The sequence below is a fragment of the Orcinus orca genome, chromosome 3, assembly GCF_937001465.1.
Source record: "Orcinus orca chromosome 3, mOrcOrc1.1, whole genome shotgun sequence".
NCBI classification, from domain to species: Eukaryota; Metazoa; Chordata; class Mammalia; order Artiodactyla; family Delphinidae; genus Orcinus; species Orcinus orca.
Genome location: NC_064561.1, coordinates 101,902,067 through 101,929,367, shown reverse-complemented (window position 1 = coordinate 101,929,367; position 27,301 = coordinate 101,902,067). Strand labels below are relative to the sequence as shown.

Below are 27,301 nucleotides of genomic sequence, written 5' to 3'. Positions count from 1 at the left end.
GCAGATTTTAAAAATAATAGCAAACATTTATACAGCACTTTACTGTGATGATCCTCACAACATGCTATGGAACAGGTACTAGTTTTACATCTGTTTTAGAGATAAGAAAATGGAGGTTCAGAGAGATCATCCACTTTAGTCAAGGCAACACAGTTAGTGAATGCATCCATTGACTTAAATTTAAACCTTGGTCTCTGTTGCTTCAAATTTCATGGTCCGTCCCCTGACACACACTAATTTAATTATTTGTCATCCTCAGCTTTCATAATACTTGGTTCAGGCCTCTGCTAGAAAAGTTATAAAGTGATTTTTGTAATAAATAATTTAGGTTATAAATGAGGAATGAGAAGGTCTTGTTAGTTTTTAATGTTTCACATAGTATTCAGGACACAGTGGACATTCAACTATTTGTAAATGAGTAAGAATTACTTGCATTTCCTGACAGGAGAGGTAGCATTGAATTTAAAAAGAGCACACGTTCCAAAGGTGACTATTATTTCACTTCAGCAAACATTACTTCACTTGCATGTATTGATATATGGTACTACAAGTAGGGCCTGTCTAAGAAGGTACGGCTTTTAGGAGTCAGAATTTCTAGCATGTGACAGTTAACCTGTCTCAGTATCCATGTTTGACAAAAAGGAAATAATACTTACCTTTCCTTTTTCACAATTATGAAGATCAATGGGATAATTATGAATTTGAAAAGTCCTTTGCAAATGGTAACGCAATATATAATTACTGTTAAAATGTTTTAAGTATTATTATCATCCATATAAAACTGTTCAAAGTAGTAAAGAACTTTCTTGTCTCAAAACCTTTATCTTCAAGGAAAAAAAGATTTTAAAATCTCGTTCCTTTCATTAATGGAACGAGATTAATGTTACACAGCAATGTTTATTTATGTTTTACTGCTAAACACGAAACCCAGAAGAATCAAGAGTTGTATACTTTATAATGAGTTTATAGTCTAATTGGGTTCACAAGTTTGTGGTTCTGGCACTAAAGACAGATGACAAGGAGAAATAGAAAACGAATAAGAAAGAAAAATCAGTTCACAAAAAGTATAGTCCTCTAAGTGGAAGGTTAAAAGTTTCCTGCTAATGTTTGCTATTTATATATAGGTATAACTTAAAGAACTAATAGTTTTTTCCTTTTCAAAAGAAATATTTGGTCCCTAGAAACCATCCAATGGAATAGTTAATATGAGCAAATGGCTTTAGGCTATAATACTCAGAACAAAGATAAATATCTTCCTATTCCCAAATATTATTAAACAAAGGTATCATTTACAAGGGAGAATTAAGTGGTTTGAGTTATAAACACGAAGATTACATTACACCTTTTTTGGATATGCTCATATTTTCAAGAATTCTTAAAAAAAATAATTACTCATGTATTAAAATATGTAGGGATGAGAAAAGGCAGTACAGTTGTCTTATTACAAATCCTAATTGAGGAACTGTCAGGATCAAATTTGGTTGAGCTTTTTACACTATGTCCCTGGTACAACATTAGATGAAATCAATGAATACTTATTGTAGGTGTAAATACTTATTACTTGATTCCTTTAATAATTTTATCTTGTGTGTGCAATAAAGGCAGTTAGGTACCACTTTAAATAAAATTAGGATTTAACTGTGTTTCACCAAGGGCAAAACCCAATTTAAGCTTCTAAAGGTTATAATACGCATATGTCCCAACTTTAAAACTTAAAATCTGTAATATTTCGATAAACATATTTACTTGGGATCATTAATTTTACTTCTGAATTATTCTATTATAATCTCTGAAAAACTGGAAGTGCACAATTTTATGTAACGAAAACGACTGGGAAATCTAATTACACAATACACTTCCCTATAATCTGCTTCACTTCAACGTGCAAATTCATTTAACAAAAACGCCTTCATCTCCATATGCATAAACATGAAGCCACATGTGATAAATGAATTTAAATTTTAAAAATTATTTCTCTACTTTGGTTCAGAAACGCTCATTTAAAGAACATCCACAGAGATAGTAATTTTCCTTTAAAACAACAGGGCAAGATTCTCCCTTAAACTCGCATTTCTCCCCGCCACAGGAGATTTTAATCTGGGGCAAAAGATTAAATGACAACTATGATAAAGTAAGGAGGAGAATTCTTTACTGTCAGCCAAAGGCAGCACTCAACTTCTGAATTTGCTACTCTGAGGGAGCATTTCCAGAGTTTGGGTTACTCGTTAACTAATTCTTAAGGGCAAGGTCCAGGTAATTTAGCGTAGGCAAGAAAACGACCAATAAGTAAAAGTCGGTCACACGCAGAAAGCACCTCCCTAGGCCCGACAACGGAACACGTCCCTTTCCTGCTCAGCTGTCGCGGGCATCGCAACGCCCAAGCAAGGCCCTCCCGCTCCAAGGGCGCCTGCGCAATCTCCACAAAGTCAATTAAACCCTTCTTTAAACTAGTTGACGCGAATGGTTTTGAAATTACTGTCAGCTCACGCCTCATTTTAAAAAATCATCAAGTGTGAACACACCAAAACGACCACTCACCGAAGTGGTCCTAAACGCAAGCGTCAAGATTTAAGCGTCCTCTCGCGATTTATGTGGTGCTGCCGGAAGCGGAACTACCCGTGTGGTTAAGAGAGGAGTGTTTACGGGGGCCTCGGAGCTTCGGTCACAAAAGGTTAGGGCGGATCGTTTGGTTCTTGCCGGAAATCGTTCCGCCCGGTGAGGTTTCAGTGTGAGACCCGAGGCGGGAGGGGAAGAGGCGTGACCAGGGTTCGGCGAGGTGTAGTGTTGCCTACAGTATCTCTCTGTGGCCTTTCAGCTGCTATTGAAGAGAGAAGACCCAGGTTCAAGCTAACAGCTGGAGTCTCTTTGATGAACACCTCAGTTCTGTCCCGGGGATTAAAGGGGAAAACGAGGCCTGAATGGGCGTGGTCATTTCCTGCAGTTCGCGTGACGACCGCAGCCGTGGCAGGTGCGGGCCCAGTGACCGAAGGAATCAAGATGTGGAACCTGGTCCCCCGAGGTTTGCGGCAGCTGCTGGGCAGTTGTTTTGTCTCCTGCTGCGCTCTGGGGGAGACTAGACACGCGCTCCTCCTAGGGGCATGTGCCAGAGAGGCAGCGTGGGTGTGGAGGAGTGGCAGTACAGCCTTGAGGGTCTTTCCGTGTCTTATTTTCTCTTTCTCCTCCATCACTTCCCTTTTCCATTTCTTGGGTTTGAGATACCGGAGGTTTCATCTTAGCTCGAAGGGAACTGCCGAGGTTCTGGCTGGTACGCCAGGCTGCGGTCTCGTTCCACCGAAGTAGGCAGTCTCGAGTTTGGGGACTGCTGTGGGTAGAGATGGCTATTTTCATTTTCATTCCTCAGTCTTTGTCCTTCTGCTCCTCGGCTTCTCCACTCCACTACAAGAGACCAAAAGCCCCTTCCGTTGCAGCTTTCCAGAGTAGGGAAGGAGGCTGCAGGTCACTGCCGCCCCTAATCGGTTGGAGTGTTGCATCCTCGCGCGCTTCGAGGGGGAAGGGGCGAGGGTGGTGACCGCTGGATCTCATCTACTAGGACTTCCTGGGAGTTTGCGACCTTTGGAGTCCCGTGGATGATACTTACCTTGGCTTTAGCGTATTGAAAAGCTTAGTTGTGGAAGTAGGAAGCCTCCTTGCTGACTTAGGCACCTAGCATCCTTGCTCTGCAGTGGGATAGAGTTTTGCTTTGCTACTGAAAATTCTTCATGAAAAATAAAGGTTTTGTTTCAAGCAAATAAAAAAAATAATGATAGCTGCCATTCACTGAGTTCTTATGTGTGCCAAGTGCTTTACATAGTTTCTCATATACTTCTCTCAACAATTCCATGAGGTGTATTGTATTAGATTATTATTCTCATTTTACAGAGGTAGGAACTGAGCCTTATCTCTAAGCCTCACTTAACTTGCTCTAGTAAATTTTTTCTACTGGTAAACGTTTGAACAAACCTGTACTAGGAAGCAGGTTTTTCATACTTCAAAATCTGTATACTTAACTATTACATTACCATTGTCCTACCGTTGTGCTTCATTGCTTCCAACTTCTTCACTAACGTTTTCAGTAGCTGAAAGTATTCATTAGAAAAATATTTGGTATGCCTATTTAGGTGTCTGAAGGCAGACAGATGTGACGTCTGTCTTCATGGAGCTTCAGTATTGATGCAGAATTAAATAGTTCAGAAACCAAAATACTTAAACTTGCATGGGTTTGTTTAAAGCAGGTGATTAAACTGGTGGGCAGAAGGTGCAGGTTGTGCAATCAAAGCTTGCTGTTTAAGTTTTAAACTCACGACTTGCAGGGTAGTTGTGAGGGTATTAAACTTAACAATTGGTGGAACACTTATTCATCACCCAAATAAGTGCTATGCACCAATTAAGTACTGGGAATATATAGATGACATCCTCGTTCTCTAAAAGCTCCCATGCAACTACATATGAATAGTATTGTGGAACTATTAATGTTCTTATGTGGAAATGATACTGTGGTTTTGTAAGAGCATGTCCTTATTTTTAGGAGATGCATAGTAAAGTATTTAGAGATGACACATATTGATGTCTACAACTTACTTTCAAATGGTAGAGCAATTGTTGAGTCCAGTGGTGGGTATATGGGTGTTTACAGTGAACTGTTCTTTCAATTTCTGTGAATATTTGAAATTTTTCACAATAAAAAGTTGGGGAGGAAAACTGTAACTGTAGTGGAAACATATTTTTAACGATAGATCCAAAATGCTGTGGAACATAGAGGATGGAAGAGGGTGCTGATGTGTATTTGGGGGTTAGCAAAGGTGTGACTTCCAGACTTTTTAGTTTAGTAGTTTAACAAGCCCTCCAGGTGATTTGAGTGCATTCTAGAGTTTGAGAACCAGTGCTTTGAGTGTGGGTACTTTAGTAGCATGATACTAATTTCAAATTTAGAAATCAGCCTTAATAGGTATTTGTCTTTTGCACAAATTTAAACAGATTACCAAACCTGGCTACACTTTGATTTGTTAAAATATAGATTATCTGGTTAAGAAATGCTGCTGTAGAAAATTTGTGGGAGGTCTTTTAACTTGAGTTTTTACAGATGTCCCAGATAATTCTGATGTAGCCAGTTTATTATGGGACTACTGCTATACAAAGAATCTTAAAAATAAGAAAGGCTCAACTTTGATACTTGAATAATGTAATATCTTTAAGGCCAGTTATATGTTTTGGAATTCATGATGGAGGATGTAGGTTGGTCGAAATGCTAAATAATGTGGAAATGCATAAGGTATATTTGGTTTGTCAGGGGTTCAGGTGAAATAGCAATTCATTAGAATATCCTGGATTTCCTATCATGCCCATAAAATTTCATCTTGTACTACAGTATACATATCACTTGGGTAGGGGAAACAAAAAATACATTTATTTCATACTTTTAGTTTTATAAGTATTTATTTAATATGTGTAATACTATGGTAAGGACTGTGGAGTCCTGATTTTGCCCTTAAGTGATCATGATGGCCTTTGGTTTAAACAGACTTGGATTTGATTTCTTTTTACAGGTCTTATTGGGTGTGTGGTTACAGTCAAATTTCTTGAACTTTCTGAGCTTCAAGTCCTCATTTATAATCAAATGATGGACATTTATCTATGTACTGGAAGCATTTGTAAAACGAGGAAAATATCTCTAATCCCAGGATTGCTAAGAATAATTGTTAAATCACAAAGTCATAACTGCTTCCCAACTTTTTTCATATTAGAGTATTCATAGAAAGTGATAGTATTTGTACGATGTTTCCAGGAGAAACTGAAGAGAGTGGTGTTGGAGGCAACTGGCCGGGGGTTCCAGCTGCCACACTTGGCATACTTAAAGTATTCATTCATGGTGAGGCAATGTGTTGCGAGGCTCTGGGTTAACAAATTAAGTACATACCAGGTAGCAATGGTGAATAAATGTTCGTTCTCTTGAAGCTTATCGTGTTTTGAAGGGATGTACACAACCAAAACAGCTAAATAATGCCAAAGTTAGAGGTGACCAAAGGGCAAAATGAATGATTCAGAGAAGAAATCTTGGAAATTGTTAAGGAAAGGTTTGTGAGGGAATATTTTTTGGGTACTTGAGATGTGCCAAGCGTCAAGAAGACAAAGACTCTGCTTCATCAGCTTTGTCTCCTTTTTTATCAGATCATCAGATCTCCTGTAATAATAGCATGCTCCCCTAACAATGGCAAACACAGGTTTTGCTTGCCATGTACTTCCATTGTTCTACACTCCCCCTCCTTTTTTTGAGTTCTACAGGGGTTCTCAAACTTGGGTGCACATTGGAATCTGAGAAGCCTTAAAAATACCTGGGCCTTTCTCCCAAATATTTTGATAAAATTGGTATGGAGTATTGCCTGAGCGGTGGGATATAAGAACTTTCTAAATATAATTTAATCTGTAAAACAACTTGAAAGATAGGTACAATTTACTGAGGCTCTTAGAGGTTAATTAACTTGCTCAATGTCACACAGCTACTGGAGTTAAGATTTAACACCAAGTGTTTTTGGCTCCAGAATCCATACTATTAACCACTAGCCTGTTCTGTCTATTTCTGGTATTTGTAAGTATCATTCATATATCAGAAGAGAAAACAAAAAATAAAGCCTTTGCCTACCCTTATAACAAAGCCCTTCAAAAGAATTGTCAATATAGCTTGTCTCTACTTCTTCTTCTCCCGTTCTCTTAAAAGCAATCCAGTCACATTTAATAAAATTGAAAATTCTTACCGTGGCTTCTCAGTCCTCTGTATGTATCTTAGCTACTTCTCCGACTTTATTTTCTACCATTTTTCCTTTACTTGCTTGCTCTGCTCCAGCTGCAATGTTCTCCTTACTTTTCCTTGATCATGTGAAATCTGCCAAATATTTATGTTTTAGGGCCTTTAGAGTTTGTTTCTTGTCTGGAATGCTCTTGTCATATAACCCCATGGCTGGTTTCCTCATTAATTCAGATTTCTACTCAAATGTCACCTTATTAGGGAGGTCTTCCTATCATATATTTATTTGTTGATTTGTCTATCGTCTCTCTCCAAATGAGTGAATGAGACATGGTTTCAGACCTAAACCCATAATCAGATGGGGGACATACATATATGTATTTGAAGACATATATGTATTTGAAGCAGCATTGAAGACTGAAACAGAATTTGACTAAGTGAAGAGAAGGGGACAGATCAGTCATTCATTTATACTCTTGGAAAAAAATGTGCAGGATACACATTTTTTTCCAAAAGCTGATTTCTACTCACACATAATACACATATAAAGTAGCTCAAAAATTTGGGAAAATATGGAGTAAAGGGACTAGTAGGAAATACAACCCAATAATTCCACAACTAAGAACTACAACCAGTAGTTCTGCCACTGGGTCATGGTATTATTAACTGACTTATAAATTTTCATTTTTATGCATTCTAGACTTTTCACGATGAACACTCTAAAATTACAGTTTTTGAAAATTAATTTTCAGCTCTGTAGAACAGGATTATTATCACTCATTAAAGCACCTAAATTAGAAGAAAGTACAATTTTAAAATCATGCCATAAAGTGTACACATACACATACTTACATGCATATATATATATATATATATATAAGTAAACATATATCTTTATATGCACTGAAATACATCTCCCACTGTTGCCGTTCTGAAAAGTGAGACATTATTGCATATTTCTATTGTAGTTTTGTTGGTGTGCTTATCACACTAAAACAGAAAATGTTAATTTACTTGGCTGTCTTCTTTCTAGACCTTAAGCTGCTTAAGAAAAAGGTTCATGTTTACTTTGACTTTATATTGCTAGCACCTAATACTGTGCCTTCTGTAATAGGTTAAAAGTTATTTGTGATTTAGGTCAACAAATAATGAGCAATATTCATTTTGTTAGATTTTATGTTATGTTAATAGGGAGCTTGGTTTATAGAGTGCCTATAGAAACTAAGGTTTATTGAGTGTTTAGTATATGCCAAACATTTACTTACTCTTCACAGAGTTACAGGGTACTATGATACCCCTTTTTTTATAGATGAAGAAATTTAGAGAAACTAGCATAAGTTGCTTGTTATGTAATGACAGATTTAAATAGGTATATCTGACTCTAAAACACATGCCCTTTCTGGTACTAAATATTCAATATTAGGGCTGGTTTTAGGTGGATGGGAGGGGTTAAAAACTAAAAAGAAACCAAAAAAGTTTGCCTTTTGATACAAAACAGAAGAACTGAGATCAGCTTATTCACTACCATCAAGTTTTACAACAATTGGAAACTTCCTTTTTTTTTTTTTTCAGCAAACATCTTTTATGTATGAAACAGTGCAAGGGAAATAGGAATAAAAAGCACTGATACATAAAATGAATTATTTCTGCTTTTATTCTTTAATGACAAAGTTTTAAATTTCATAAAAATGTAGTTGCCTGGCTAGGTAAACTAGTTTTTTTTTTTTTTAATATAAATTTATTTATTTATTTACTTTTGGCTGTGTTGGGGCTTCGTTGCTGTGTATAAGCTTTGTTTAGTTGTGGTGAGTGGGGGCTACTCTTCGTTGTGGTGCGCGGGCTTCTCATTGTCGTGGCTTCTTGTTGTGGAGCACGGGCTCTAGGCGCACAGGCTTCAGTAGTTGTGGCACGTGGGCTCAGTAGCTGTGGCTTGCGGGCTCTAGATCTCAGGCTCAGTAGTTGTAGCGCACGGGCTTAGTTGCTCCGTGGCATATGGGATCATCAGGCCAGGGCTCGAACCCATGTCCCTTGCATTGGCAGGCAGATTCTTAACCACTGCACCACCAGGGAAGCCCAAGGTAAACTAGTTTTAATGTTTCATAGGGAGCCACCAATTAAACTGGAATTAGATCTTTAGGGATAGGACTTTTGGCATTATGCTTTGCAGTTCTAGCTAGCTTATCATTCAGCTCCTAAGAATATTTAATCAAGTAATTTCTTGTATTACCAGTAATCTAATAAAGTATTTGATATGTAGTTTCATCTTGGTAGGTGATTAGTTTTAATATGACCAAGGAACCAAGTACATGTAAACAGCTTTGCTAAGGAATATTCTGAGGTTATATCACTGTTGTATGATAGTTCTTAAACTGATGTTCATGGGCATCTGTTTTTGTGGAAGTTTGGATGTCTGTCAATCACATAAAATTGCTTGCAGAATTTAGTGTACTTGTGTATTTTTTCTGAGAAGATCCATAGATTTTAGTAGATTTGCCACAGGTTTTTTTTTTTAGGCTTTATTTTTTTAAATTGAGGTATACTTGACATATAATATGTAAGTTACAGGTATACAATACAGTGATTCACAGTTTTTAAAGGTTATACTCCATTTATGGTTATTATAAAATATTGCAAAAGCGTTTGTGACTCTAAAACTTTGAGCTGCTGTTATAATGAAATCCTGTTTTCATTCTAATCTTGTTCTGTTGATTTATATGTGAGACCAAAATGAAGAATGGTTATGTACCCCAAAAAACCTGTTTGCAAATTGAACTTTTACAAATTGAAGCCTTTTTAAAAATTGATTTAATGTAATTTCAGATTGGTGTATAGTTGTTAATTATTTTTAAATCCACATTATATTTTATCCTTTTCCATTCTATTCAGATATTATTGAGCTATGTGCAGAGGGATTTAGCTTTTTTTTTTTTCTTGTGGTACGCGGGCCTCTCACTGATGTGGCCTCTCCCGTTGCGGAGCACAGGCTCCGGACACGCAGGCTCAGCGGCCGTGGCTCACGGGCCCAGCCGCTCCGTGGCATGTGGGATCTTCCCGGACCGGGGCACGAACCCGTGTCCCCTGCATCGGCAGGCGGACTCTCAACCACTGCTCCACCAGGGAAGCCCGAGGGATTTAGCTTTTAGTGTAATTTTGTTATAATTTGAATAATTTTCTCCTAATTCCTTAGATATTTTTAGACTTGAATTTAGTGTACTCTTTTTTGTTATTTTGTATCAGTTTGTCAAATTGCCAAGATATATATTATTGAAGATGAGAGTCTAAATTTCTTAAGTTTATGGAAAAATGTCTTTTCATTTGAAGGTATACATCAAGTTATTGATAATGATTTTACAAGTGTCATTTAAAGTTATTTTTACATGAGTGATTTTGAAGTACAGTCTCCAAAATTAATTTTTTAATTGCATTTTAGGTAAAAAGATTGCCATATCAACTCACTGAAGCAATAGGTCACTGTCTTGTCTTTTAAACTGCATCAACAATGAAGCAATAATATCTGAGAACAAATGAACATTTGCCAACTAACTGTCATCACAATTTCAAGTGATTGTATAAGCAGAAACAAGCTGCAACAGACCCATGTGTCAACTCTTACAGAGAGAATGCTTTTTTCAGATGCTGTTTATTTAGAAACAGTTTTAGTATATCACATTTAAGTTATATTTATATCAAATGAAATAAAAATGAGTGAAGGCCCCAGATTCTTTGTTGGACCTGAGGATACAGAAATAAACCCTGGAAATTATCGACACTTCTTCCACCATGCAGATGAAGATGATGAGGAGGAGGATGAATCTGTAAGTTGTTTGTTTAGTGAAGACCAATACATTCTGGGCTTTTTACTGATCACTGTGAAGGGGAATTGATACCATTGTCTTAAATTATTAAGACATTTTTTTCATATAGAAATTTGTTGGAAAGTTTTAAACTGAAAAAGCATACTGTGTTTCATTAGTAACATTACTGAATCTATAGTGCTTCAAGAAAGACAATTAGAGGTCAGATTTCTAAGTTGTTTAATAATGACTAATTTAGTGTCTTTCATTGCTATGTCTAATATAACACAGGGTTAGGTAGAAAAAGTGACAAGGAGAAAGAGTAATCAGGGCCATAAATCAAAAGGGTTCCTTGTATGTAGAAGTGCTACAGCAAATACATCAAGATAAAGAATTTTAAAGGTATTAAAGAAGAACTGCTTAACCAGCTTCATTAAGTTTGTCATGTTGTCAACACAAGTAGTGGCTGACCTGAAGATACCCCTTTTATTAACTATTCAGAAGTCTAAACTGTGTGACTAGGAGAAACTACCTCAAGTATCTACGGGTGTGTGTGTGTATGTGTGTAAACCATACTGGATCTTTAGGAGTAACACACATTTATTATGTTTATTTTGCTATGGTTATGTTAGCTCAAGATTTTTATTACTCATCATTTTTGTCCCTTTACAATTAGAGATTGCTTTACTTTGAGAACCTATTTAAAATACAAACTTAAAATATGTGTTTCTTATATTTCCAATTGAAAAAAGAATTTTGTTTTAAAACAAAAACCTGTTATACTTGATGTAAGTAGTAAAAATGAACCAAAAATAGCTATTAGATGACTCTTCAAATTCTTTTTCACTGTTATTTAACAACACCTTTCACAGTGCAGTTATACATCTGAAATGCAAAATCAGACTGTCACCCATTTAAAATCTATCCCACCCCCCACCTCACCCCTAGAAAAAAATGATGGTTTTCAAACTTCTCATACCAGCCAAAACTTTTCTTCATCTAAAGTCTTATGTAGAAGTCCAGTAACTAAAACATAAAAGCAGAGCTTCTCTAACTGACTTAGACTAGAAAGTACTTTTGATTCTGCTTCTGCTACGCTTACCCCTTTTCTTTAGAGTTCTTCTGAGCACATGAGAACACCGCTGATAAATCAAGTCCAGTCTTCTTCCATATAAGGATTTTTATCTCTCTCCTATGTCTAGAACTGTACTTGTCTCTCTTCTCTTTTACCTTTTATGTTTTAGCAATATCAGATTTTTATTTCCCACATATTCCATCTTGTACCACGCCTCTTTGCTGTTGTATGTACTTCTTTATCTCTGTGAAATACCCCTCCTTTTTGGATAATTTGTGAATCAGTTTTCGTTCTTCAAAACCTCAAATTTCATGTTGTTCAGTCTTCCCCCTCTCCTTACTCTTTTCCCCATGAGAAACTTGAACATTTTTTCCTCAATACCATTTCTATACCTTGACTATATACTTCTATTCTGTGTATCACTATGTACTGTATGATTACTGTGTTTCCTGTTAGATTCAAAGTGCTTGATGACAGGTAGTTTCTGTATATGTAACTCTTCAGTGCTTAGCATAATTCTTGGAATATTGGTACTAATTAAATTGAGTTCACATTTTGAGGAGCTTGATTTGGTTCATTTGACCTGTAGATTGATAAAATGATTTGTTCCAGACTGTTCTGTTAAGGTATCAAAGACGTTAGGTTGAGTACTCTTGTTGTCTAGGGAAATCTACTTAAGGAACATCATAATGAGCTATGCCGAGGCTTTTGATCAGGAAAGAATTGAATAAGGGAACATAAAAGTAGATGATCAGAGGGTGAAAGACAGCAGATCCCAGGGAGGTTAGAATTTACAATCTTTGATGGTAACATCAAATCCAATACCAATTTGAACTCTAAATTTCATATGAGTGAGAGGAATAATGCTAAGCATAAAGAAGAAGAATTATTCAGATGTTGCCCTGTTTTATTTTTAGATTTATAATAAGAGAAGGTCTAGTAAAACACTTTTGGGCCCAGATTATAATGTCATATGAAATAAATAAATATAGAAGAGAGAAGAACTGAAATGGAAAACTGGACACAGCTTTATATTTGATAAAACTCTCAAAGTACCTGAAAGCAAAGACCTCAGAATGAATCTTGAGTAATTTTATAAACCCATGAGCTACTCATAAGTTTTCTATATTCTGCGTTTTAAATTTCAGGCTGAATCATGGCCTTTGAGCTGTAGCAAGGGTGCCAGAGATGAGCAACACTATAAACTAGGAATGTTGAGTACGAAGATTGGGGTGTCAAAGAGCATAGACACCTCTGTTTAGCAGTGTGGCTTTCTCCAAAATTTCCTTCTAAGTTGTCATTGGTGACCAACTCATATTTAAGCTCAATCTACAAAAATATTTTAACACTGCATAGCTTTGTAGTGAAAATATCTTATTTTAGGCAAGAGAATTCTTTATCTCACTCCTATTGGCCCTTTAGGCCTTATTTGCTCCTTTAGCAATTTAACAATTTGCTAAATTGTTATTTAGCAAATAAACGCTAGAGACAGTTAAGGAAGTATTTAAGTTTGAAATCTGAATGAAAATAGTAACAGTGTTCTGAAACTTTAAAAAAATTTTTCCAGACCTTTGTAGAAAACTATTATTATTATTTATTATAACAATATAATCTTGAAAAATGCCTGTTCGGGTAATGTGTCACTTTTATTGATTCATCACATACTTTATGTACTTCTGACAGAGATTTAAGATAGCTGTACTTTGGAGTTGTTATCAAGTCAACCTGATTTTTTGTTTTCTTTCTGTTTTAGCCACCAGAAAGGCAGATTGTGGTTGGAATATGTTCCATGGCAAAGAAATCCAAATCCAAACCAATGAAGGAAATTCTTGAACGGATCTCCTTATTTAAATATATCACAGTAGTAGTATTTGAAGAAGATGTTATTTTGAATGAACCGGTGGAAAACTGGCCTTTGTGTGATTGTCTTATTTCTTTTCATTCTAAAGGTAGTAAAACAGGGAGGGAAACCTCTTTATCCTTTCTAACTATAAAACTAATAGATAAAATAGAAAAATAAAATTAAACTCACCTAGTCTCACAGATAAGTGATATTAACATTTTGATATATTTCTTTCCAATCTTTTTTTCTGTGTGTATTTTTTAAAAACATATTTAGTGTTATAGTGTATATGTAATTTTATATTTAATTTTTAACCTAATTACATCAAGAGGTTTTCCCCTTCTATATCATTTGTCAAAAACCTGATTTTTAATGGTGTCACAGTATATCATCCTGTGAATGTACTATATCATACTTAGCCAATATCCTAAAAGTGAGATGGTTTCCAATTTTTACTATTAAAAATAAGGTTGTGATGAACTTTTTGAATGTATGTCTTTGTTTACAACTGTAAGTTTCTTAGGACAAATTCTTGATTTTTTAAATATTATAAGCCCATATGTTTTGCCATATAGAAGATGATCTATCATTCCTCAATACATATTCATGCTTTATTTCTTAAGAACTTAATATTTGAATTTTATATTTTCCTTGCTGTCTTTTATAAATCAAACTGAAATATCAATTAAGCTTAAGTATTTCTTCAAAGTAAAGTCCACTAATCAAAAGTTATTAAGTGTATGTCTGAAAATTTATAACCTAAGAATCTGTGAATTAAGTGAGTTTTCATTAAGAGCTCTAATTTAAAAGATATGCACTCAGTTATAAATGTATTCATATTAAATCGTTTTTGTTACCAAACTAATGTAGCCTCCAGGTGTGTTAAAGTCTCACTTTAGTTAGGTGTTTAAAAAGCATCCCCTTCAGCAAGAAGGGGATGGAGCAGGTTAAGATTTTTTGTGCTCCCATACCCTATATTGATTTTCATTATTTCATAGAGAAGTCAAGTCCCTGGTCTTCTTTACAGACTGAAGTCATTCATTTTAGAGGATCTTAAAACTTGCTTATCCTTGATGGTAAGGTGTTCTTCCCTTACTGTCACGTGGTTCTTCCTATTTATTAAGTTAAAGCTAGTTATTTGCTTGTAAAAACTAGATACTACCTAAGGTCATGTCCCACATGCTGCCTCTTTAACAGCAACAAAAGCAGGGTAATGACTGTATAGGCGTTTCTTATTTCCTGAATTCTGTTACAAGGCTTCAAACCATAGACATTGAGACATCTTTACAGTAAGTGATGAATTCTTAAGAGTCTATAACACTAGATGGGTTTGTGATTTGTGGCCCATTGATTCTTGGTATAGAGTACTTCTAATTAAATGTTAAAAGCTAAGAGGAATTTAGGATTAAATCTTTTTTTTAACTGACCATAGCTCTTTGTTTTGTTTTTGTTTTTTTAACTTCAGTAGGCTTTAACACTTCCTTCCTCTACTAACTATTCTGATAATGCTACAAAATACAGTGTCTTCACAGATACACTGTAGCATACTATAGTTAAATGCTAAAGCTATGTATGCCTGATGATTGTTACGCTTTTGCTTATTTATTAAAATATTGTTGTTTAGGGAATAATAATAGTTAACATTTATTGAGCACTTATTATGCCAGGTATTGTAATGTGTTTTATATACAGTATTATATTTAATTTCCCCAAAACCCTTTTAGTTAAAATACCCCTTTACAGCTGGGAATCAGAGACTTGGAGATATTAAATAAATTTGCCCGCGGTCACATAGCTAATGAAAGGTGGAGTTAGGGTTTGAACCTTGGTTTATGCTCTTAACATCTATGGTATACTGCCATTCTTAATCATAAACTATACGTTGATGGATAAAATTGGAGTCTTTTAGTGTTAATACAGAGAGTGAAGTATAATCATTAAAATTATTTAGATTTTTTTTTAGATCTCTTACTATATCTGCCATTTGATTTGTTTTCATTGTAATTAGTAATTTTACCGAAGTCTAGAAATGGTAAGGACTTAATTTCTGCTGTGTTATTGACTTAGTTAACAGCAAGCATGATTCTGCTCATATATTTTATATTTTGAGCATATCTGTTGAATGTAAATTAATTTTTCTTTTGCTGTTTTTGAAGATGCTTAAGTTCTTTGAATTATCAGCTAATTTATATGTATATGCATCAAAATATCGTTAGAAGAAGAGGAGTTATATAAATTTTTTAAAAATCACCAGGTGATTGTGATACACTTATTTGTATATAGATTTCTATTTGTGTATGAGGTAGTCTTACCTTCTGTCAGGTGACTTTGAATAATCAGGCATCAACTAACATGTCAGTGCTCTAAATTGGGTTATGTAACCACTGGCTTGCTGTGCCTTATCTATCAAATTCACTAAGAAAAAATAAGATTTATTTACTAGTACAAGATAAATCAAGTTTTGTGTATTTATAATTCTATCTTCTAAAGAAAGCAGTTACATGCATAATGAAATTAGTCTTTTATAGGAAATGGCATAAATTCAAGTTGATTAAGTTATAGATGTCAACTTATCTTGAGATTCTACAGAATATGTTAATATGTGTTCTTAGGATTTCCACTGGACAAGGCAGTTGCCTATGCAAAACTCAGGAATCCATTTGTAATCAATGACTTGAATATGCAGTATCTCATACAAGATAGGTGAGTGGTTAAGTTGGCTAAATTAAGGAAGGAAAATTAACATTTATTTAGTATCTACTTAAACTGACATGGTATCAGGTGTTTTTATACATATATAAATTTGTGGTATCCTTGAAATAATACTTAGAAATAGGTATTTATACCCAGTTTTACAGATGACAAAACTTGAGAATCAGGCAGATCATTTAGTTTGCCAAAAGTCACAAGTAGTTTCTCAGGTAGTGGGACAAGGACTTAAACCAGGTCTGTTTAATTTCCAGACCCTACTAAACCATTGAAAATTATGAACAGTTTTTCTATCATGTGACTGATGATGAAGCTACGGCTTTACCCATTATAACTAGGTTTTTAATGGTAAAGTGGAACCATTTTGAGAAATATTTTACTGTATATCTTAGCAATTCATTTAACAGGTCAAAAGCATAGATATTTAAAAGAAATTGTAAAATACAAATGCATTTATATATTTCATTTAATTGGTGTTTCACTCTACTGGCTACCCTTATAATTTCACTGGTATTCTATTTTATTCTGTCTTAGCATTACAATATGAGGTTATACATATGAAAATGCTATATGAAGTGTAAGGCCCTATAGTTTTTTGTTTTTCTATTTTTGTTTTTCCTTTTCCAGATAGTTAATATCTCAATTTTTATAACATTTTTCCTAGGTTTACATGTTTATATAGTATAAATATATATATGTATATATATAAATGCATATTCATTTTAAGAAATTTAAAAAATAAAATTATGAAGAAAGGCATTTAACCCTGCCACTACGTTTACCATATTTTTTTAATATAGAAAGCAATACATATATGCACTTATATTTTACAAAATTAGCATCACATTTCTATTAAAAGACTATAAACATTTTCCCACATTGTTAAATATTCTTTGAGTACTGTATAAGGGTTTTAATACTTAGGTAATATTCTGTCATTGTGATATAGTAACTTTAACCATTTCTTTTTATACACTTACATTCCCAATTTTAAAAATTAGTATTTTAATATGCCATAAAAAGTATTGTACATACACTTTTGTTCTAATATTGCTGAATACTTACTTAGAATACAGCTTTTCAATGTTTTAAATGACATATTTGTTTACTTAAAAAAAGACTTTATATGCATGACTTTTTTAATGATAGAACAGTAATAATGTACTTTATGAACAGTACAGCAATATACTCATTGTGAAACAGAACAATAAAACAGTAAGGATATTTTCTTTTTTCTTCAGGAGAGAAGTATATAGTATTCTTCAAGCTGAAGGTATTTTACTTCCTCGTTACGCAATTTTGAATCGTGACCCAAATAATCCCAAAGGTAAGAGTAAGAGATTTTAAACAAGCTATCTTTTGTCACTTAACATACTTTTGAGCCACTGTCTTCTATAATTAAATGGAAAGAATTTAAATTATGTTATTCTATTCAATTTTTAAAAAATGATCCAAATAGGCAATTAAATTTCAATAAAAATGTGACACTATGAACTACAAGGCTAACTAATAATCAGGAGTTGTATGTCCTACATTTCTTTGGTCTACATTTGACATATCAGAATCATAAAGAAGAATTTTTAAATTACATGCTTAATAAATTTGTATTGATTGGGGTAAATGAGTGATTCATCTATGACTATTGATTTAAGTATTAGAAACTTCATGTTAGTATGCCACAATTAAACTTCTGATGAGTAGGAATTTTGAAATACTATTTATTAATATTTTAAAGTACCCTTTGCTTCATTTTCCTGGTTATCTAAAGCATAGCATGTAAGTTACACTTAGTCTAAAAAGGCAAGATAAATGTTTATATGTTTTAATATTTAATATTCTGATAACTATTTGGGGGAATTTTGATGACTTTATTGTACATTAGAGGAATTTTTATTAAAAACCAGATATAGTACCATCTGTAACAGGGAACTTTTCTCATTTGTCTAGAGGTACAACTTGCTGATTGGATTGCTTGGTTACTCTGTATATTGGTTAATTTTCTAACTTAAATAATTTCATGTTTTATGGTATCTGTGGTATAATGATTCCATACATTTTTCAGAAGATGATAGCATTATGTAGTTATTTCTCAATCTTTCTTGTGTATCATTTCATATCTAACTTTGAATTCTATGGGGTGGCAGGGTAAAATGGCCAGTCCATTAGATTTTTGAAGAATATAGTTCCTAATGTCACAGATCATATGTTTGCATAAATATTTTTAATTAAAATCAAATCAGTACATTATCCAAGGTTACTTTTCTTTGTAATCTCTATTATAGTAAAAACAAAAAAAGTCCTTAATAATATATCTAGGTAATATACAATATATAATTTTTCTTGCTATTGTGTTTGATTTATAGAATGTAATCTGATTGAAGGGGAAGATCATGTAGAAGTAAATGGGGAAGTTTTCCAAAAGCCATTTGTAGAAAAGCCAGTCAGTGCAGAAGACCACAATGTTTACATTTATTATCCAACATCTGCTGGTGGTGGAAGTCAAAGACTTTTTCGAAAGGTAAACCTTTGTTACCCTAGTGAATACTATTCTAAATACATTGTTGTATAAATTTTACTAAAAGTAATGAAGTATTTAGTAAAACTAAGATTAACAATGTATCATTTAGAGATAAATTAATAAAACTGATATCATATCAATACTTTGTTAGAAAAGCAAAGCTTACCTACAGAATACCAAGAAAATTATTTGATCTTCTTTCTACCTTCCATTTATGTATCTGTCATGTGAGAAATTCGGTAAAGATCAGCATTTTTTTTAAGAAAAATGGCCTTCCAAATGGATAGTTCATAGAAAAAGTAATGCCAATGAACTCTTAAATACATGAAAGTATGCTCAAAATTTTACACCCATAATAAAATAAATGTAAAGTCTAAAAGGTAATGACATTGAATTACTTTTTGAATTAGCATGATCAAAAAGATTGAGGTAGTTGGAAAACAAGTACAAGTCCAAACGTTGTTAGCAACATTTCTACTTAGCAATATAACTTAGCAATATATCAGGATTAAAAGTGCACGTTCAGGGCTTCCCTGGTGGGGCAGTGGTTGAGAGTCCGCCTGCCGATGCAGGGGACATGGGTTCATGCCCCGGTCCGGGAAGATCCCACATGCCGCGGAGCAGCTAGGCCCGTGAGCCATGGCCGCTGAGCCTGCGCGTCCGGATCCTGTGCTCCGCAACGGGAGAGGCCACAGCAGTGAGAGGCCCGCGTACCAAAAAAAAAAAAAATGTGCACGTTCACTCATAAACAGTCATGGAAATACAAAGTAAGAACACAATGAGGTACTTGTTTTATATTCATTAGAGTGGCAAATATTAGGAGGTCTGACAATACCAAATATAGATAATTGTAGATCAGTAGAAACTCTTATACATTGCTGGAGAGACTGGAAATTATTAAAACAGTTTTTAAAAGATTTTGGCATTATTTTGTAAGTTGAATGTGAGCATATTCTATCACCTAGCGATTCCATTTCTAGTATATGCCTTAGAAACACTCCTGCACACGTGTGCCATGGGGATATTTAAAAGAAAGTTCGAAGCAAGATTGCTCTACTAGCTAAAGCTTAGAAAACAACCTAAATATATATTGATAGGCAAATGAATGAATTATGGGCTATTTATACAGAGGAAAATTCTATAGTATTAAGAAAGTAGTTACATGCAGCAATATGGTTGAATCTTAGAAACACTGTTCTTAGTGTTCATTGTATTTTTACACTATTCAAGTTACCATTAGAGCAAAAAATAATATAGTGTCAACTATGTAATGTGTTGTTAAATATTTGTTGATTAAAAAAATTTTTGGAAATATCAGTGATGGAAATAGATGGTAAAAAGGGTTATTTTATAAAAATGAGGAGAATAATTTAGTTTTTATACATTGATAGACTTCTTTTATTTTCAGATTGGCAGTAGAAGTAGTGTTTATTCCCCAGAAAGCAATGTACGAAAAACAGGCTCATATATATATGAAGAGTTTATGCCCACAGATGGTACTGATGTTAAGGTAGGATTGATTAAAGTATATTTTTATTTTGTATTTTGAGTTTACCAGTGATCTCAGAAAAAGAGATTACCTTTTAGTTAGCTATATATAACCTCTATTCTGAATCTCTTTCTTTTTAACTAGGGATTCTTAATCTGTTTTGTATTATGAATGCCATTGGCAGTCTGAAGCCTATGGACCCTTTATACAGGATAATGTTCTTAAATGCTTAAAATAAACCACACAGGATTACCAAGGAGACAGATTTTATTGAATATTTAAAAACCAACCCAAAATATAGTGGCTAAGGGTCTAATAGCCACCACGATGTTTCCAGGCATTGATCAGTGTAAATGATATTTTGAGAACTTTGACAACTATAATGTGATTTAAAAAAAAATAGGTGTGATTTCTGTTGGTGACAAATAAGGTCTTAACTGCTTTACCTTCAGCCAGTCTGTGTCTAGAGAGTTCTTTCTTAGGTGTAAACCTGATCATGAACTTCTTTTTAAAAATTCTCTTGTGGATCCTCATTGACCACAGGGTAATAATCAGATTTATAAGGCTGGCATAGATACTTCAGAGTCTGCCCTCTGTCCTACAAACCTTATTTCTTACATTATAAACCATATCAAATACGTACTGTTACCTGAATACATCATGCTGTTTTGTTTCTCTGCCCTTTGTCTGTGTTTATTACCTTTGCTTAGAGTGCGTTTCCGTCTCTTGTCTGCTTTTGAATTCATGCTGTCCCTCATCCCCCACCCCCTTTTAAATCTTTATTTTGGCAGTTACTTCCTTCTGTAATTTTTAAATTTATTTGTACCTCTACTTTGTTAAACTAAAACAATTTGAGAAGGGTCACATCATATGCATTCTAGTATTCCCTCATAATGTTCAGTATAATTATTTTTTATAGAGAACAGGACCTTACTTTACCAATTTTTGCTGTATAATTAATTATTTATAACCTCTTCCAGTGTATTGAAAATTTTCACATGTAAAATAGAAAGATGTGTGAAAAAATAGTCTGGACACTGAGGTATTTTTTATTTATTATTTTTATTTGAATTTGTTGTCTGCTGTTTTTATATATATATTTTTTTTTTTAAGTAAAATATGTATTTTAATATTTCTGAAAGGTTTATACAGTAGGTCCAGATTATGCCCATGCTGAAGCTCGAAAATCTCCTGCACTTGATGGCAAGGTGGAACGAGATAGTGAAGGAAAAGAAGTAAGGTACCCTGTTATTCTCAATGCACGAGAGAAATTAATTGCTTGGAGAGTTTGCCTTGCATTTAAGGTAAGATGTTATGCAGGCCATATAGACTCTTGTAAAAATTCTAATTTTTTTTTTTGAGTAAATGAGATGTTATTTGGGCTTATAACAGGAGAGAGAAGCAGAGAAAATAAAGTGGTATATCTGAATGGTTTATGTACTTTTCAAGGGATTCTTGTAGTGCCATTAATATTAAAAATATATAATAAATGAAGACCTTTGTTTCTCTTTATTCTTTCTGTATTATATAGAAGGAAACCATGTCAATTTATTCAGAAACTACAATTACAGAGGAAAACTTAACTGAAACAGTAGAATTACAGGAGTATTATTTAACATACCCCTATAACCAAAACTGATTACAAGTATCTATTCAGAGTTGATAAATGATTTTTTTAAATAAAAAATGTCATCAGCCTTCTAGCCTTTGCAGTTGATCCTTTGGCCTATTATGTATAGTAAAATATGTTCATGAAAGCTATACTAATACACTTCCTAAAGAAAACTTTTTACTTATGACATTTGACTAGTTCTCTCAATCTGTATTATTAGGCTTTGCCTGTACTGTACAGTAAAGATTTAAATAGAGTAGTTCAACTTGAATCTAATAAAGGATAAACTTTACCTTGTTGAAGCCTTGCCTTGGATATGTAACTTAAAGACTAGTGTATATTACTGGTTATTAAATAATAAATAAGTTCTTTGTGTTTTAGTAATTTGAAGTCTCTCATGGAAGGAATCTTAGCCTGAAATATGTTTTAATAGCTTTATGTGAATTGTTTTAATTTTGTAATACCAGGATTCCAAAAGCCTTGACTTAAAATAACATTATACTAATATGTGATATGTGAATATAAAATGTAGAAGATCAGAAAATTCCTGGAGCCCGAGCAGGAAATTCATACCCTTCAACTGTTTTCTCCCAAATAAAGTAAATTTATTTCAGGTGCTCACAAGTATGTGGTTATCAGCGTTTAAAAGATTCATAGGGATAATGGGACATTTCCTCTGGGATATGTCTTCAAAACTTTCTCCTGTTTAGCTTTTTGTGGTTTTTTTGGGATTAAAATGATATAATTTCTACTAGCACAGAATTTATTGAAGGCTTTAAAAATTTTTACTTTTATTTTTTAATAAAATGTTAATTGAAGAATTTCTTGGCCTCTCTAGTCCCGTAAGCATTATTGTTCTACATCTACTTCATAGGAAGAACTTAAATAATCATATGACATGCATATTTCAGAGTATTCAAGTTACAGATACGTAGTTTCTTTGTTTTTACTTGCTATGAAGTAAACTGATAAGCAGTAATATACTTTTAGGCAGTTATAAAATTTGATGTTTTCTAATAAGACTGGAAAACTGTAAGTCATAATTCAAATGGAACTTTAAAGTTTATACTTTATTTTAAATAGCAAACAGTTTGTGGCTTTGATTTGTTACGGGCCAATGGACAGTCCTATGTCTGTGATGTCAATGGCTTCAGTTTTGTGAAAAATTCCATGAAGTATTATGATGATTGTGCAAAAATACTTGGGTAAGATTTTCTTCTTTATACTTCTTCCTCTTTACTTTTGTTACAGCTAATGCATACTGGTTATTCAGAAACCAAATAATGGTAAACATCAAGTGATCAGGGTTTTGTAAACACTGCAGAGTAAAAATCAATGTTCATAAAATGACATGCCCAAAGACCATGCCAAATCCTGAATTACACTTTGGGTTATGAAAGACAAATCAATATATGACCAGTATAGATAAAGGCTTAAAGGTATTTAACTTCATAGATTTAGAAATGCTGTAACAGTGATTTTTAGTGATTATTACAGTGGTTATTCATCAAAATGGCTAATTTATTTGATTATTTTGTTTCTCAAGTTTTTGATATGTAATTATAGTACTTAATGGTTCAAAATTAACCAGAATAAGTAACCAGAATAAAATAGAAATATCTGGAATTTAGAATTCTTTTGAATGATTCTGCTTTCTACACGCATATGTTACTTTAAAATAATCTCATGAGATTATGAAGTGAATATAAAAGAAATTATTGCATATAGAAATGCCATTTTTATATTCTTTGACTTATTTTCTTATATCCTGATTTAGACGACTTGAAAGACAAGAACTATTTTTAAACCATTTCAAAGTATATTTGACAAAGCCGTAAAAAACTTACACTTTAAAATGTATTTTAATAATTGGGGTCAGCTGTTATAGTATATTTCAAAGGTTTGTGAACTTACCCTTAAAGTGAAATTTGGGGGAGCTTACTAAATTTTAGCATGAATAAATGCTAAATTTAAACAAAACAAAAAATGTCTTATAATTACTTAAACATGTTTTCATTATTAACCTTATTAGCAAAGAGTAATAAGAAATTTGTTAAACATGAGCAGTAGTTTAAAATAGCTTTGCAGGTGATAAATAAAAACTGAAAGAAATGATCAATGGCCACACAGAAGAGATAATCTTGGATTTCAGAATCTTTGTAAGTAGATACGCAGTTACAGTGATTTACTTGAATCCTGTGTAATTTATATTTTTAAAATGAGAGTAAATAAGTAAAGCCAAATTCACGACATCCTGTTAGTGTGTTCTATACAACAGTTTAGCACTGCTGATCTAATTTTTCTTGACCAGGATTGATTTTTTAGGTTACTTTTTATGTGCTGTATTCACATAATCACTAGATAGTTTGACTTTACCTCCTATAATACTCAGTTATTTGTCATTAAATACCCAGGTTTGTCTTGAAATGAACTAGTTTAATTTTTCTTTTCTTTTTGTCTTGAAGGAATATTGTAATGCGAGAGCTTGCTCCACAGTTTCATATCCCCTGGTCCATACCCTTAGAAGCTGAAGATATCCCGATTGTACCAACTACATCTGGAACTATGTAAGTTTAAATATTTTCATTTAGAAACTCCTTGGGTTTTCCCCATTGGTTAGTGCTATTACAGTGAAGATTATATTTCTGAATAATTATTAGACACTCTACTGTGTATGTTTTCATATGATTGACTTTGCAGATGGAGAAATAGATTATATGCTTTACATGGGGCTATTTAGACTAAAGATCTTTTCTGTTGTTCCAAATAAAATCCTGAAAAATGCTTATATAGTTATAGAACTATTGAATTAAGCCATAAGAATAAAGGAGGTGCCAACAGATGTGTTCCCTAAAGGTTCGTGGTCAGTGGTCATACAACTTTAGTGCTCTCATCATGTAAAGGAAAAATATACAGTTATATCTTGAAGTAAATTAATTAGACCAACATTGCCAAAGTGTTTCATAAATTCTAGTGAAAGTTACTGCTTGAAATTCACCTGTCACTCAGGTGAGTTGACCAAATGCTTCATATTCACAGCTTAGAGCTTTATCTTAGCATATTAAATATTCTTAGGAGTCCTGATTGGGGCGGAGAGGAGGGCAAAAATACTTAATTTTGTTTTTAAACCAATATTTCCAAACTTATTTAACACAAAACATATTTTTGGGTAACTTATTCTATAGAGTTATGTTCTATGTCTCACAGTCTGGCAAGTGTTAAATTGTACCCTACCATTCCTGCTAAGACAGTTTTATCTTCCAGTAACTTGAGTTTGAAATATTTTTCTTCTTACGTGGGCAAAATAAATATAGCAGCTTTATTTTATTTGATTTAATGAAATCTCAGTCTATAGTGATCTGTGCTACAGGGCAGATAATTAAAGAAGTTAGGGGATTACAGTCCATTTACTTTATTTTTTTAATATTTATTTTATTTATTTATTTTAACATCTTTATTGGAGTGTAATTGCTTTATAATGGTTTGTCAGTTTCTGCTTTATAACAAAGTGAATCAGCTATACATATACATATATCCCCCTATCTCTTCCCTCTTGTGTCTCCCTCCCTATCCCACCCCTCTAGCTGGCCACAAAGCACTGAGCTGATCTCCCTGTGCTATGCGGCTGCTTCCCACTAGCTATCGATTTTACATTTGGTAGTGTATATATGTCAATGCCACTCTCTCACTTTGTCCCAGCTTACCCTTCCCCCTCCCCGTGTCCTCAAGTCCGTTCTCTAGTAGGTCTGCGTTTTTATTCCCATCCTGCCCCTAGGTTCTTCATAACCATTTTTTTTCTTAGATTCCATGTATATGTGTTAGCATATGGTATTTGTTTTCCTGTGTCTGACTTACTTCACTCTGTATGACAGACTGTAGGTCCATCCACCTCACTACAAATAACTCAGTTTCGTTTCCTTTTATGCCTGAGTAATATTCCATTGTACATATGTGCCACATCTTCTTTATCCATGCATCTGTCCATGGACACATAAGTTGTTTCCATGTCCTGGCTATTGTAAATAGAGCTGCAATGAACATTGTGGTACATGACCCTTTTTGAATTATGGTTTTCTCAGGGTATATGCATAGTAGTGGGATTCCTAGGTTGTATGGTAGTTCTATTTTTTATTTTTTAAGGAACGTCCATACTGTTCTCTTATAGTGGGTGTATCAATTTACATTCCAACCAACAGTGAAGAGAGTTCCCTTTTCTCCACACCGTCTGCAGCATTTATTGTTTGTAGACTTTTTGATGATGGCCATTCTGACACATGTGAGGTGATACCTCATTGTAGGTTATTTTTTAATTTTTTTTTTTTTGCGGTACACAGGCCTCTCACTGTTGTAGCCTCTCCCGTTGTGGAGCACAGGCTCCGGACGCGCAGGCTCAGCAGCCGTGGCTCACAGGCCTAGCTGCTCCGCGGCATGTGGTATCTTCCCGGACCGGGGCACGAACCTGTGTCCCCTGCATTGGCAGGCTGACTCTCAACCACTGCACCACCAGGGAAGCCCTCTCATTGTAGTTTTGATTTGCATTTCTCTAATGAATACTGATGTTGAGTATCCATTCATATGTTTGTTGGCAATCTGTAAATCTTCTTTGGAGAAATGTCTGTTTAGGTCTTCTGCCCATTTTTGGATTAGGTTGTTTGTTTTTGAGATTGAACTGCATGAGCTGCTTATAAATTTTGGAGATTAATCCTTTGTCAGTCGCTCCCTTTGCAAATATTTCTCCCATTCTGAAGGTTGTCTTTTCATCTTGTTTATGGTTTCTTTTGCTGTGCAAAAGCTTTTCAGTTTCATTAGGTCCCATTTGTTTATTTTTGCTTTTATTTCCATTTCTAGGAGGTGGGTCAAAAAGGATCTTGCTGTGATTTATGTCATAGAGTGTCCTGCCTATGTTTTCCTCTAAGAGTTTTATAGTGTCTGGCCTTACATTTAGGTCGTTAATCCATTTTGAGTTTATTTTTGTGTGTGGTGTTAGGGAGTGTTCTAATTTCATTCTTTTACATGTAGCTGTCCACTTTTCCCATCACCACTTATTGAAGAGGTTCTCTTTTCTCCGTTGTATATTCTTGCCTCCTTTATCAAAAATAAGGTGACCATATGTGCATGGGTTTATCTCTGGGCTTTCTGTCCTGTTCCATTGAGCTATATTTCTGTTTTTGTGCAATTACCATACTGTGTTGATTACTGTAGCTTTGTAGTATAGTCTGAAGTCAGGGAGCCTGATTCCGCTAGCTCCATTTTTCTTTCTCAAGGTTGCTTTGGCTATTTGGGGTCTTTTGCGTTTCCATACAAATTGTGAAATTTTTTGTTCTAGTTCTGTGAAAAATGCCACTGGTGATTTGATAGGGATTGCATTGAATCTGTAGCTTGCTTTGGGTAGTATAGTCATTTTCACAATATTGATTCGTCCAATCCAGGAACATGGTATATCTCTCTGTCTGTTTGTATCATCTTTAATTTCTTTCATCAGCGTCTTATAATTTTCTGCATACAGGTCTTTTGTCTCCTTA

At 33.9% G+C, this 27,301-nt stretch overlaps 2 protein-coding genes across 23 annotated transcripts in view; one reads left to right on the top strand and one right to left on the bottom strand.

Annotated features, from left to right (window-relative positions):
* Positions 1-2,656, bottom strand: part of GIN1 (gypsy retrotransposon integrase 1) — a 28,643-nt gene extending 25,987 nt beyond the window's left edge. For 2 of the 3 annotated variants that reach the window (XM_033408496.2, XM_033408497.2), the window contains exon 1: positions 2,539-2,620. The gene's annotated coding sequence lies outside the window, so the exon portion shown is untranslated. Of the gene's footprint in view, positions 1-2,538 lie in introns of all 3 variants that reach the window. The other variant, XM_004281320.4, reaches the window with a different exon arrangement.
* A 75-nt stretch (positions 2,657-2,731) lies between these two features.
* Positions 2,732-27,301, top strand: part of PPIP5K2 (diphosphoinositol pentakisphosphate kinase 2) — a 75,422-nt gene continuing 50,852 nt past the window's right edge. For 9 of the 20 annotated variants that reach the window (XM_033408494.2, XM_033408490.2, XM_033408493.2 and 6 more), the window contains exons 1-10: positions 2,734-2,968; positions 10,170-10,554; positions 13,362-13,557; positions 16,064-16,154; positions 17,402-17,487; positions 18,524-18,678; positions 20,087-20,188; positions 21,310-21,471; positions 22,863-22,984; positions 24,245-24,346. In XM_033408494.2, coding sequence (XP_033264385.1) covers positions 10,441-10,554; positions 13,362-13,557; positions 16,064-16,154; positions 17,402-17,487; positions 18,524-18,678; positions 20,087-20,188; positions 21,310-21,471; positions 22,863-22,984; positions 24,245-24,346 — 1,130 coding nt within the window. In that variant the 5' untranslated portion in view covers positions 2,734-2,968; positions 10,170-10,440. Of the gene's footprint in view, positions 3,020-5,847; positions 5,867-10,169; positions 10,555-13,361; positions 13,558-14,449; positions 14,528-16,063; positions 16,155-17,401; positions 17,488-18,523; positions 18,679-20,086; positions 20,189-21,309; positions 21,472-22,862; positions 22,985-24,244; positions 24,347-27,301 lie in introns of those variants that run through there. The other 11 variants (XM_033408485.2, XM_049707355.1, XM_033408482.2 and 8 more) reach the window with 5 other exon arrangements.